The sequence below is a fragment of the Verticillium alfalfae genome, genomic scaffold (assembly GCF_000150825.1).
Source record: "Verticillium alfalfae VaMs.102 supercont1.12 genomic scaffold, whole genome shotgun sequence".
Lineage (NCBI taxonomy): Eukaryota > Fungi > Ascomycota > Sordariomycetes > Glomerellales > Plectosphaerellaceae > Verticillium > Verticillium alfalfae.
The window spans coordinates 3,544-14,285 of NW_003315027.1; the positions used below are offsets into that span (position 1 = coordinate 3,544).

The 10,742-nt window shown below is 51.7% G+C and overlaps 7 protein-coding genes across 7 annotated transcripts in view; 4 read left to right on the forward strand and 3 right to left on the reverse strand.

Moving 5' to 3' along the window:
- Window positions 1-1,518, forward strand: part of VDBG_08222 (polyphosphoinositide phosphatase) — a gene marked incomplete at both ends in the record, with an annotated part of 3,144 nt that extends 1,626 nt beyond the window's left edge. The window contains one exon of the mRNA XM_003001131.1: window positions 75-1,518. Within this exon, the coding sequence (XP_003001177.1) occupies window positions 75-1,432 (1,358 nt within the window). The remainder of the gene's footprint in view (window positions 1-74) is intronic.
- On the reverse strand, window positions 1,466-2,131 carry VDBG_08223 (hypothetical protein; the record flags this gene model as incomplete). The annotated part of the gene is made up of 2 exons (XM_003001133.1): window positions 1,466-1,831; window positions 1,900-2,131. The coding sequence occupies 2 exons, from the start codon at window positions 1,996-1,998 to the stop codon at window positions 1,472-1,474; spliced, it is 459 nt and encodes a 152-aa protein (XP_003001179.1).
- Window positions 2,093-2,399, forward strand: VDBG_08224 (hypothetical protein; the record flags this gene model as incomplete). The annotated part of the gene is made up of 2 exons (XM_003001132.1): window positions 2,093-2,153; window positions 2,350-2,399. 2 exons carry the CDS (start codon window positions 2,093-2,095, stop codon window positions 2,397-2,399), a joined length of 111 nt encoding a protein of 36 aa, XP_003001178.1.
- A 1,071-nt stretch (window positions 2,400-3,470) lies between these two features.
- Window positions 3,471-5,339, reverse strand: VDBG_08225 (tRNA nucleotidyltransferase; the record flags this gene model as incomplete). The annotated part of the gene is made up of 2 exons (XM_003001134.1): window positions 3,471-4,357; window positions 4,410-5,339. 2 exons carry the CDS (start codon window positions 5,305-5,307, stop codon window positions 3,471-3,473), a joined length of 1,785 nt encoding a protein of 594 aa, XP_003001180.1.
- A 1,273-nt stretch (window positions 5,340-6,612) lies between these two features.
- VDBG_08226 (conserved hypothetical protein) lies at window positions 6,613-7,475 on the forward strand (the record flags this gene model as incomplete). The annotated part of the gene is made up of 3 exons (XM_003001135.1): window positions 6,613-6,767; window positions 6,852-6,989; window positions 7,057-7,475. The coding sequence occupies 3 exons, from the start codon at window positions 6,761-6,763 to the stop codon at window positions 7,212-7,214; spliced, it is 303 nt and encodes a 100-aa protein (XP_003001181.1).
- A 743-nt stretch (window positions 7,476-8,218) lies between these two features.
- On the reverse strand, window positions 8,219-9,998 carry VDBG_08227 (pre-mRNA-splicing factor SYF1; the record flags this gene model as incomplete). The annotated part of the gene is made up of 3 exons (XM_003001136.1): window positions 8,219-9,661; window positions 9,715-9,885; window positions 9,942-9,998. The coding sequence occupies 3 exons, from the start codon at window positions 9,996-9,998 to the stop codon at window positions 8,300-8,302; spliced, it is 1,590 nt and encodes a 529-aa protein (XP_003001182.1).
- A 591-nt stretch (window positions 9,999-10,589) lies between these two features.
- VDBG_08228 (vacuolar ATP synthase subunit D) overlaps window positions 10,590-10,742 on the forward strand; it is a gene marked incomplete at both ends in the record, with an annotated part of 1,223 nt that continues 1,070 nt past the window's right edge. The window contains 2 exons of the mRNA XM_003001137.1: window positions 10,590-10,604; window positions 10,683-10,719. Of these exons, the coding sequence (XP_003001183.1) occupies window positions 10,590-10,604; window positions 10,683-10,719 (52 nt within the window). The remainder of the gene's footprint in view (window positions 10,605-10,682; window positions 10,720-10,742) is intronic.

Genomic DNA, 10,742 nt, shown 5'->3' on the forward strand with positions numbered 1-10,742 from the left:
GAATATAGCCGAGTCGGTGGTTACGACCACAGGTTTGTTTCACGACGGGGACGGCAATATCAACCCCATAAGAGTGCAGAATGGGGTTGCCCGCACGAATTGCATCGACTGCCTTGATCGAACCAATGCCGCCCAATTTGTGATCGGCAAGAGAGCGCTGGGACATCAGCTTCATGCCCTCGGCATCTTGGAGGACACGGCTATTGATTACGACACGGATGCTGTTAATCTGTTCACCCACATGTACCACGACCATGGAGACACCATCGCTGTGCAGTACGGAGGTTCTCAATTAGTCAACACGATGGAGACATATCGCAAAATCAACCAATGGACAAGCCACTCTCGCGACATGATCGAGAGCTTCAAAAGGTATTACAACAACTCCTTCCTGGATGGGCAGCGGCAGGAAGCGTACAACCTCTTCTTGGGCAACTACATCTTTTCCCAGGGGCAGCCCATGCTGTGGGATCTTGCGACCGACTACTATCTTCACCATGCAGACCCTAGGTTGTGGTCAGAGAAGACAAGAGGCGATTATATCAACTGGTTTACCCCCCAGTATCTTGAAGCAAGAAGTATACAGCCTCGGAGTGACCCACCCAGCGAGGGCAGAGACATTCCTGTTGCTTTTTTTGACGACTACTGGCTCGAGTATTATCGCCCCTCGACCCTATCGTCCTTCCTGAAGATGTTCCCTTATAAAATGAACTCGACTATCAAGTACATCCCATTCAAATCGACACAGGACGGTCGGTATGACCTTAGCCCCTTTAAAATTCGCAACGAGACCTATCCAGAAACTCAAGAGAAGAAGAAGGCGAAGAAAGAAGTGACCATAGTTGATCCGCAAAGTGCATCGAATTCGCGAGGGCCCGACACGGCTATAATATCACCGGACCGACCGTCGACCGGTACTGGCCGGGGCATTTCAATTCAGCGTTGGTTGCAACCTGCACACGATAAGGTTACGGGTCAGCAAGGCATTATGAAAGCCACGCCAGAGGAACCGTCCGTTTTGCCGAAGACCAAGCCGACGCCGCAGGAGAAGTCCAAGGCAGCGCAATGGACCTTCACAAAAGCTGTGCATCAATCTTTGAATCCCTCAGTAAGCCAGGTTGAGGCGAATGACTATGATCGATACGTCAGCCACCCCCAAAGTCTACCTCTTGTTGTTTCCGCAGAGGAACAGGCTGAGAATGATTCTGAATACCGAGATTACATTAACGGGAGTTGGCATCTTGAAAGTCATTTGCAGACAGGACCGGAAGATGACCCCACCGTCTATGCCGAGCTTTTGCGTGTAGGCGAAAATCCCCTTGACGGTGACGGAGGAAGATGCGCAGAAGAAACGATACAAAGCGTACAGGAAGTGGCTACGAGGAAAATCTTTCTTCAAGCAACAGCCAGTGGACTAAATCTGGTTCTCTGACGAGCCAAGTACTGGTTGGATGATTGCGATGCTGATAGCTTACATCTGCTTTGCCGTGTTGTCGAACAGGCCTCCCAAGACTTCATCCTTGGCCACCAGAGGTGCAACCTTCAAGTCCAGCCGTGTGCCCGTCGCTTCAACAGCAGCTGAGAGCACCTCGGCGGTGTATCGCAACTTGTCTAAAAGCTCACGGTGTGAACCATCTCCGCTATCGTCATGCAATGAAAGCCAACAGACAGCTAGTGCTCTGATGATCTCACTCTCATATGCTGATGTCGACACTCTCGGCCAACAAACTCGAACAATGAGGGCCAACCCATCCAATGTGATTGACAGTCGGGCTGGGGACTGTCCAATGAATGGATCACGGAGAGTTTCTGTATAAATCGGAATGATGTCCTTGAACAAACTGGTTAGAGAGTGTCTGGCAAGACGGCATACCTTGAACTCGTGTGAACACTACCCACCTTCAGATACGGCGAAGAGGCGAATCCTGAGTCATGGACAAGGGTGCCGAGTTGTTGCAAGAGCACATTTGTGACCAGGAGGAACTGAGAGGCATGCATATATCCACCACACACCTCGCGTATTAGCCGTGCCCGAATCCTCTGCGCAGAGGGTACAATTTTTGGGTCTTTGGCATACCGCCTCGCTAGCTCGATGACAGCCGGGTACGCGGCTTGTAGGAGCAAGACTGATTCGTCCTCCGGCGTCAGTGACGGTAAGTGTGAGAGGATCGGAGTGATAGACTGTTCCAAAATGTCGCCCAATCCCGTGTCGTATAAGAGGGAGGGAGAACATTTCTGTACAAACACCTGTGATATCTGTAGGCCGCGCGCCTTGATCCTAGCCTCTGTGTCATCCAATAGCGCCAACAATACTGGCGTGTATAATGGCCATTTCTTGCTGATGAATAGTTCCTGCCCGTTCATCAGTAGCGGCCGGCACGAATGTGGTCAAGAAATAGGCTCTACCTCTGAATTGGCCACTGTCCAGGAAAAAACGCTCAGTGCCCAAGGATGCGCGCTCTTCCAGGCCGTGGAATCCGCAGTATCATCTTTATTGAATACAGCCTCGTTTTGCTGTGCTTGGCATGGGTACTGGGATTTTCTACCCGTTGAAGTGATCCGCGCCGATTTTGACCGAGAGAACAGTGGTCGCAAGACGTCTTCGAGAATAGAAGTCAAGATGAAGTCCCGTCTATTGACTGTGTGACGAGCATTGGTGTCTAGGATGCCCTGTGCGATCTTCGCCGACACCCCGTCATACCAAGCTGCTTGGGGATCTGTAAAGGCACAGACAGCCACGAAAGTATCAAGATCAATGACGCAAAATTGGCGTGAGGAGAGTATCGAAAGCGATGAAAGAAGGTGATGGACTGCTTCTAGCCACTGTTGCGCATCTGACTCTGCAGCGTTACAGGGAACTTGGAGTAACCCCTCAAGCGAGCGGCCAGCGAAGACGCAGATCTCATTCAAGGCCTCTTGATCATCGCCCAGCCGTACACGGTGCTCCAGATCACGACGCAGAGTCGAGGCTGCATCGACCTTGAATGTATCATTAGTCGAGGGTACGTTGCAGTCAAAGTCTGGTTTACTTGCTGGGGAGCGAATGTGAGATAATTCTCTGACTAGATCGGTGAAGCTAGTCATTTGTCACATAACACGGTGGCGTAGTAATCTCTATCTGCCAGTGGCTTTGCGATGTAGCATCAGTGAGGCAGTGCCGTGGCATTGGCAATTTGTATTTTGGCCTTATAGGAGTGTGTGGCCTTGATACATGAATGCGTTTGTGAGTGCCTGGTGCTGTTGTCCCACGTGTGATGGACGCAGACGGAGCTACCGCGTTAGGGATATAACATGCTTTAGAGGGATATGGAGAACCACCAAGTATCATTTATCGATCTTCTTGTATCCAATCACTGATGAGTTCAAAACTGGAACATATCAATTTGTCACTCTGTTGAACCACCAACAAGGCAATTTAGGCTGGATGTCGGCTCAAGGCAGATTCGAGTGTGGTCAGGGTATCGGTGACTTCATGATAATCCGTCTATCCGCAACTCGTGCTTCCTCTTCCGTACCTCCTCAATGGCGCCCGTGGGATCCGTAGCTTCAGGATGTCGCAATTGCCACGCCAGGCATACCTCCAAAGCAGCACCCATCCATTTCCCTGGCTTGAGACCAAGATGCTTGCCTAAGCATTTGCCGTCTACAAGCCGCTTAATTGATGTAACATCCATCAAGCCCTCGTCAGTCAGGTGATCAAGAAACGTCTGCCAACCAGATAGCAAGTCATGACATTCTCTCGACACTGGATCCAACGTTAGCTTTCTCGACAAGAAGAACCTCACGTATGTGTTCAACCCACCCTTGTTGATATCGAAGTCCGGCAGGTGGTCCATGGCATCGAGGAGTATAGTGCTGAGGACCTGCAGCTTCCAGTGTGACTCGCGGGATTCCCATTTTCGGATGGTCATACCAAGTGTATCTCTTTGACTTCCAATCTCACGCCCAGCGCATACGTCTCTCTTGAGACCAAGGATCTCAGAATGATTACGGTGCGCCGCTGTTATCACATCGCAGAGTTTGTTGGGTACTCTTGCGCCCTCACGTGCAACCGTGGTAGCAAGTGGTAAAGATGGCCTCCCTCTGTTAAGAGCGTCGGCGCGGGGGTCGGTTAGATGCGCATAGGGCACGAGTGAAGCTAACATCCACGAATGATATACATCCTCGTCCGTACGAACTAGGACGTCATGTATGGATCCCGGTGCTTTGCTGCGCTCGAGAAGCCTCAGAAGCCCATAGGCAATATGCCATTTGGACAACATTGGATGAGGGATATCAGCACGAGCAGTATCTGTGTAGATAGCATGGTGGAGGCCCAATTCGTCAATGAGTTGAAGAGCGCGATGGGGATCATGGCCTTCGGCTCAGTTAGCACGTGCTCCTATAGATTACTGATCGGGGCCACTCACCCTTCATCATCTTCTCCAACTCTACACCCACTCGCTCCCTGCTGATTTTGATGCGCAGGGCAGCCAAGACATTTGGGTCGGCCATGACATCTCTTGCAGCTGGGTCGATGGCAAAACCGAGCCGACTGGCAAAACGAACCAGTCTGAGAACTCGAAGAGGATCATCCATAAAAGTCTGGAATGGTTCTAAAGGTGTGCGGATGAGCCGGTCACGCATATCAGCTAGGCCGCCTGTGAAATCCTCGACCCTCTCGGTGTGCAAGTTGAAGAACAGGGCGTTGACTGTCGCATCCCGCCGCAAAGCATCCTCTTCGGCTGTGCCGAAATCTATGGCAGGGTTCCGGCTGTCTTCGGCGTACGTCTCTGTGCGAAGATTGACGAAGTCGAGGTCAAGTCCAAAGACTTTTACTGTTGTGGTCTCGAGATTTTTAGATTTCTCAGGGTTGGCAGCGATGCGGTGGAGGTTACCAATATCGTCAGGCTCGATACCGTGCCGCGATGCAAGTTCGGGCACATCGCAGTATTCTCGCAGCCTCTCGCCAAAACGGAGGCCAGTCATAACATTGATGGCCACATCAATATCGTGACTAGTCGTGCCGAGAAGCTTATCACGGACCCAGCCACCAGCCCACCGCAAAATCAGTGGTTCTGGCAGTTGATCATTGATGTTGATGAATTTAGAAACATCAATGAGAAGATCCCTAAGTTGGCGTTCTCGCTCGGTGAGTTGAAGTTGGATGGTAGATGCGTCAGCCGCCATGGCATTGTTGGGTCTTAATCGTGCGGATGGTGGGAAGCGACTTGCACATGCGGATTGGGCAAGCTTTCTCTTCATGACCGAGCTGATAATTTGACGATGCTGAGGGCCTGGAAGGACCTGGGCTAGGGGCCGGAGCATGACATGTCCCTTCCTGTCTGGCCTTCTGACGCATCGTGATGCGAGTGGGCTTTGAGCCCTTTGAACAGTTCCACTCTACGTGCGCCCACCACCGACTAAGCGCACAGGTCCCGTGTCAGGGAAGGGGCTGGCACTGGGGAGTGGGCGTGTGTCTAGGTTCTAGGTACTAGGTACCTAGGTACCTAAGAGAGCCAGTACGGCTGGCTACACTGACCAGCCCAAGTACCGTTAGGGGTTGGAGCGTGGCGAACACATGTGGGTCTGCTTGATCTAGGCCCTGCTGTGGCTGACTAGTCACCAGACATTCTCGAGGGGGCTTGGGTACTACGTACTCCATGCGCGTCGTGTCTGCGCGCTCCCTACCTCGAGGAACATTACACTTCAAGATGCGCCCCCATCAACCGGCATTGGTCGGCTTGACACCCGATCATTGATAAGTCACCCTAATGGCGCGAGAGCAGCGCTAACGCCGCTGACCACTGAGCTGGGTGCTTTACTTACCTACGTCAAAGCTTAGCATGCAACACCTGCCAGGCGGGGCGAGCTTGTGGGGGAACTTGGGGGCGATAATGTATCCGCAGACAAGGCAGGTGGTGCGGGAAGCTGTCGTGTGGTGGGTCATGGGGCCACCGAAAGCTGGACGAGCTCTCGGAAACTGCCCGTGGACGCAGCTCGAAAGAGCCCAAGCTTCACTCGATATGCAAACTGTTCTATGGTGAGCGATCTGCGAGCTGGGTAAGCGGCCATCTCCCATGCACTCCCATGCACCACCCCTTCTTCCATTACTCATTTGGGAGGCAGCTCTCCCCAGCCATGTGACGTCAATCATAACGCATTGTCAGCAACCCTTCACCACATGTAGGTAGGATGAGATGCTAGTCGAACGACAGCCAGCAGCAGGGTTCCAGTGTACCTGGTACATCTCCCCAAAACACTCATGGGTCGCTGGTGCTTGTGCTCAGATACGGTAACTACATCAGCGCCATCAAGTGTGACAACTTTGTCGTGTTGTAGGTGAATCTCCAAGCATCCCTCGTGATGATGCCGACTGGACATGCCGGACGATTGAGGCGAGAAGGCCATTTGCATATTACCTGAGCGGGCTGTGTAGTACCCGCTCAGCCATGATGTCGAGTCGGGAACAGGTAGGGTCAAAAGCGTAGGTACAATGCATGACAGGTCAGGGAGGAAGGTGTGAGGTTATAGACAACCCCGCATCCGATCAGCTACAACTAAGTCCTCCCATTTAGGCGTGCTCAGGCGACTTAAATATTCCATCGTTGCCGCTCCCAACCATCCGATTCCATCCTTTAAACACCACCTCCTTACACATAACCTAGTCAATACCGTTCGCCAAGATATCATTACTACAGTAGAACATACCATCCTCACCCGTCCTCCTTGTCCTTACATCTGACTACATTCCCACTTGCACCATTGTGTAAATATCACCATGAACAGTTAGCAACCCGCCCACCATCCCGTGAACTCTGTGCGCTGCTGTGCAGCCGGCTAATCATGGCCCAATTTGCCGGAAAAAATAGATCAAGAAAGAATGGGAAGCTCATCTCCTCAAGCCATCAAGCTACAGATGGACCAGAGTGCTGTTGACTCCAGCGCTGGTAGCCCCCCAGCCCTGTCGTCATCGCCATCCGACAGACGTGCAAGCACCGATGAATGGGGTAAGGCATGACCGGCAACGGCCGCTTGGATTGCTGCTATTCACTCATTTGCTGACATGCCGGGCAGATGCCTCGAAGGTCCCCCCGAGCCGGTTCCAGAAACGCAAGGGTTCAATCTACGCAACGCCCGGCTCACGGGATGGTCACGTCGACCGAAACTATGCCAGTGGCTTCCACGAGAAACATACAGAGAAAGGTTACGGAAAGGCCGAGACCAAGCACTGAGACCCTGGCCATTGATTGATGTCACTGGTTGGCGGTTGCAGCTGCGAAGTCCGCAATGATTGTTGTTGATATGTGTATACGACCCCCCAGTATCAATTCTTGTCTCGTGTCTGCAACCCGTTGTCTGCAGCGAGCATTACCGCGCTGCAACAACGCTGCCTTGTATTTTGTCTAGTAATCAATGCCGAGTTGTGAAGGTTATCACTCGTCCGCATCATCAATATCGATGGCGTCGGGGTTGGCTGCTGTCGTATCATCTTCATGAGTTCCAGAAATCGTAGGACCATCGGTCGCAGCTACAAAGCCCGCAGGCGCCCTCGCCTGGCGTTCCAATGCAGCCATTGCATCGGCCGCATCTGCGTCTGTAGCGTCCTCCGGTCTTCGTTGGCTGCGAGCTAGGGCCTGTGATGCAATGAAGCTGACGTCTGTGTTGAACTGAGCCTGCACGCTCCTCTTGATACGAAGCATCTCCTTGAATGTGTCCTCGTTGCCATGCTGGACTTCAAACGATTCCCACTTGGTCCAGAATTCTGGGCTTGTGCGAGGGTCGCAAAATTGCGATGCGTGACCATAAATCGCCCTTGCTCGATCAATTTCTCCAAGTCGTTTTTCCATATCGGCAAATTTCATGCACATGTCTCGTGCTTCCGTGTCTGGCAACGATGATATGGCCCTTTCGTAAATAGGACGAGTTGACGGCAAGCCGGAAATTGGAGGCCGATTTGGTAATGTAGAAGTTGAACATTCCGGCGCGGTCTTCATCCGCAACAGCCCGTGTAGCTCGTTCGTATATGCGCATGGCATGTCTTGCGAGGCCCCGCTCCTCCTCCAAGTTGCCGTACATGAGGTATATCGTCTTGGCAAACTTCGGTGGACAATCCTCAACGGCTTGTTCGAAGAGGTCACGAAGACGCTCAATGCCAATCTTACGGTCGACAGCCTTGGTAAGATACATATTCCAGAGCTCGAAAGCGACCGGGTAGCTGAGAGATCAGTCCGCGTTTCATAGATCTTGAACGAATCCTTCGTAGTATTCGTGCTCCTCCAAGAGGTTTGCGTAAATTAACGACAGTTTGGGGAAGTTGCTATGCGCAACTCAAAGATTCTTTCCGTAAACCTTCCTTTGTGTCGTCCAACGAGCCAACGCTTTCAACAAGATCGACATAGAAGCTCCACAGCTTCCAGCTCTTGTGTACTCGCTGTTGAGGCGACAGTGTTTCGTCAAAGTAATCGACAGTCGACCGTTTCGGCGCCTGAACAGCTTTCGCCATGATGCGGACTGCGTCATCAAAATTGTCATTCCGCAGCTCCATCTCAGCCCATTCAATCCACATATCAGCAAGCTCCGCAACAGATCGGAAAGGCACCTTGACCGCCTTCTCTGCGATGATGCGGGCGTTGCGCATGTCGCCGCCGCGCTCATAGAATTTGGCATAGCCAGCCCAGAGTTGATGAAACGGGCCGACTGCCTTTTTCGGTTGTATGGCAGCAATAGCGGCGGTATATGTCTGGACAACTTCCTGCTTGTTATCACCCCAAAGTGCGATTCGCTTCTCCCACTCGAGGACATTGTTCGGATTTTGGCGTAGAAGTACGTCGTTTAGTAGAAACGGTCTGCGGTCCATGAGCTGTTCAAATCTCAACATCCGAATATCAAGTTCAAAGTCCGCATCCTCATCCACAACGCCTTTCGCCGCTCGATTGGAGGCAACCTCCATCAACGCCCCGATAACCGACTCTTCGAATTCGGTGTATGAGTCGAAGATTAAGGTGAAATCCCGAACAGTCATGACTGTTACGATACCTTCTTCAAATACGTCCCTTGTGCGCTCAAAGCTTCCGCGTCTGATCCAATACGTGGCCAAACCACACCATAGCTTGCCTCGTTGATCAGCGTATCGTGTGATGCCGCTTCTAATGATTCGCTCAACATCAATACCGGTTTCATGACCCGTAAGTATCTCAGTAGCATGATCAACGATTAGGTCCACCATTTCACTCCAAAGTTCAAAATGGCCTTTGCCATGCTTGCTGATAAAGCGAGTGTTGTTCAGGACGTCAATGTATGTCTTGACGGCTTCAGTATACAGGCCAACCTGAATCAATAGTTCGATGAAGTCTTCAGTATCTTCAGGATGGATCTGTATGTACCGCCGCCATATCTTTACTGCGCTGATGCCTGAGAGTGAGTCGGCAAAAGGCCTGTAAAGTCTCCAGATGCGCGAGTGTTGAGTGACAGGTAGCGCGCGTAATGCACGGTCGAAGGCATGTCGAGTGTTTGACACCAAGGGTTGTCGAAGGAGGAACTTAAGATAGAGTTCCCATATACGAGGCATCTTGTTGAGTAATACCAAAGAGCGTTCGAAAAGGGCGTTAACCTTGCGATATTCGGCAGCGAAAATAGCGGCATTCAAACGACTGACGTGTTTGACGCGGAACTCGAGATACTGTGCTCTTGGGTAAGCAGGATGTTGACTTTTATACCTTCATGTAGGCTCACCATCTTCCATAACTTATAGGACCTCGGGAGCTGCAGGCAGGCTCTTTCAAAGACGAAGGCTTGTTCATGAATCGTACCATGTTGCAGTTTGAATTGGATGTATGCCAGCCATGGCTTAGTGCTCCCACCGTTTCGGAGTATGTCTTGTTCGTAAACTGAGTCCTCATCGGCCTGGAGGAGTTTTTCTGTCAGCTAGCAAACAGACAGTGTCTAGATGAGAGACTTACCACAAGGTTCATGTCAGAGCGGACGCGACCGCCGTTGATGACCGTAAGCGCCGGCATGTTGACAGAAGTGACGGCTACGAAGCCATTGGTCGCCCTAGGTTGGTTGGAAAGTTGCAGTCCCAATTTAACTGCTGGAAGCCGCGGATCGAATACCGGAGTCACTCGTGGTCGACAAGGCGTCAATCGACGTCGCAATTTGGCGTTGCTTTGATAAGAAGGCCTCAGTTAGTCTAGTTAACCGAAGGCGCATTCGCGGTCGTCGATCCTTCGAGGGACGTGCTGTGTCGGGCAACAAACCAGGAAATGTTAAAGTGGGACAGAGCCCCGCTTAATTAAATAACATGCTTATGGCTCCCTATCAGGACTTCGATAGGCAGCCACTAGCTCAGTTGAACGGTATCTCAATCCTGCTTGAGATGGGCATCGAGGTAGGTCTGATGTCGACGGTAGTTATGTAGTAGAGTATCGTCATCCTGTACTAGAACCTCCACACCGCTGTCGCCCGACACCCGCTCGAACCTTCCCTGGCCCTGGTCTTTCGCACTGCAGCTTCTAGATTGACTCAAGGCTTGGACCCTGTGTATTTTGAGCTGCGCCATTACTCCGCCACCATCCAGCTCTCCAGTATCCTACACGAAACCTACCATCATGTCAGGTGCCGCCGTACGTATATCATGCTGCTGTTGTTGGAATTGATGTCAGCAGTGACACTGTTGCTGATATCTTTATCCACCATGACAGGATCGAGAGGCCGTATTCCCAACCCGGCAGTCGCTGGGTCTGATGAAGCGAAGCTGAAGG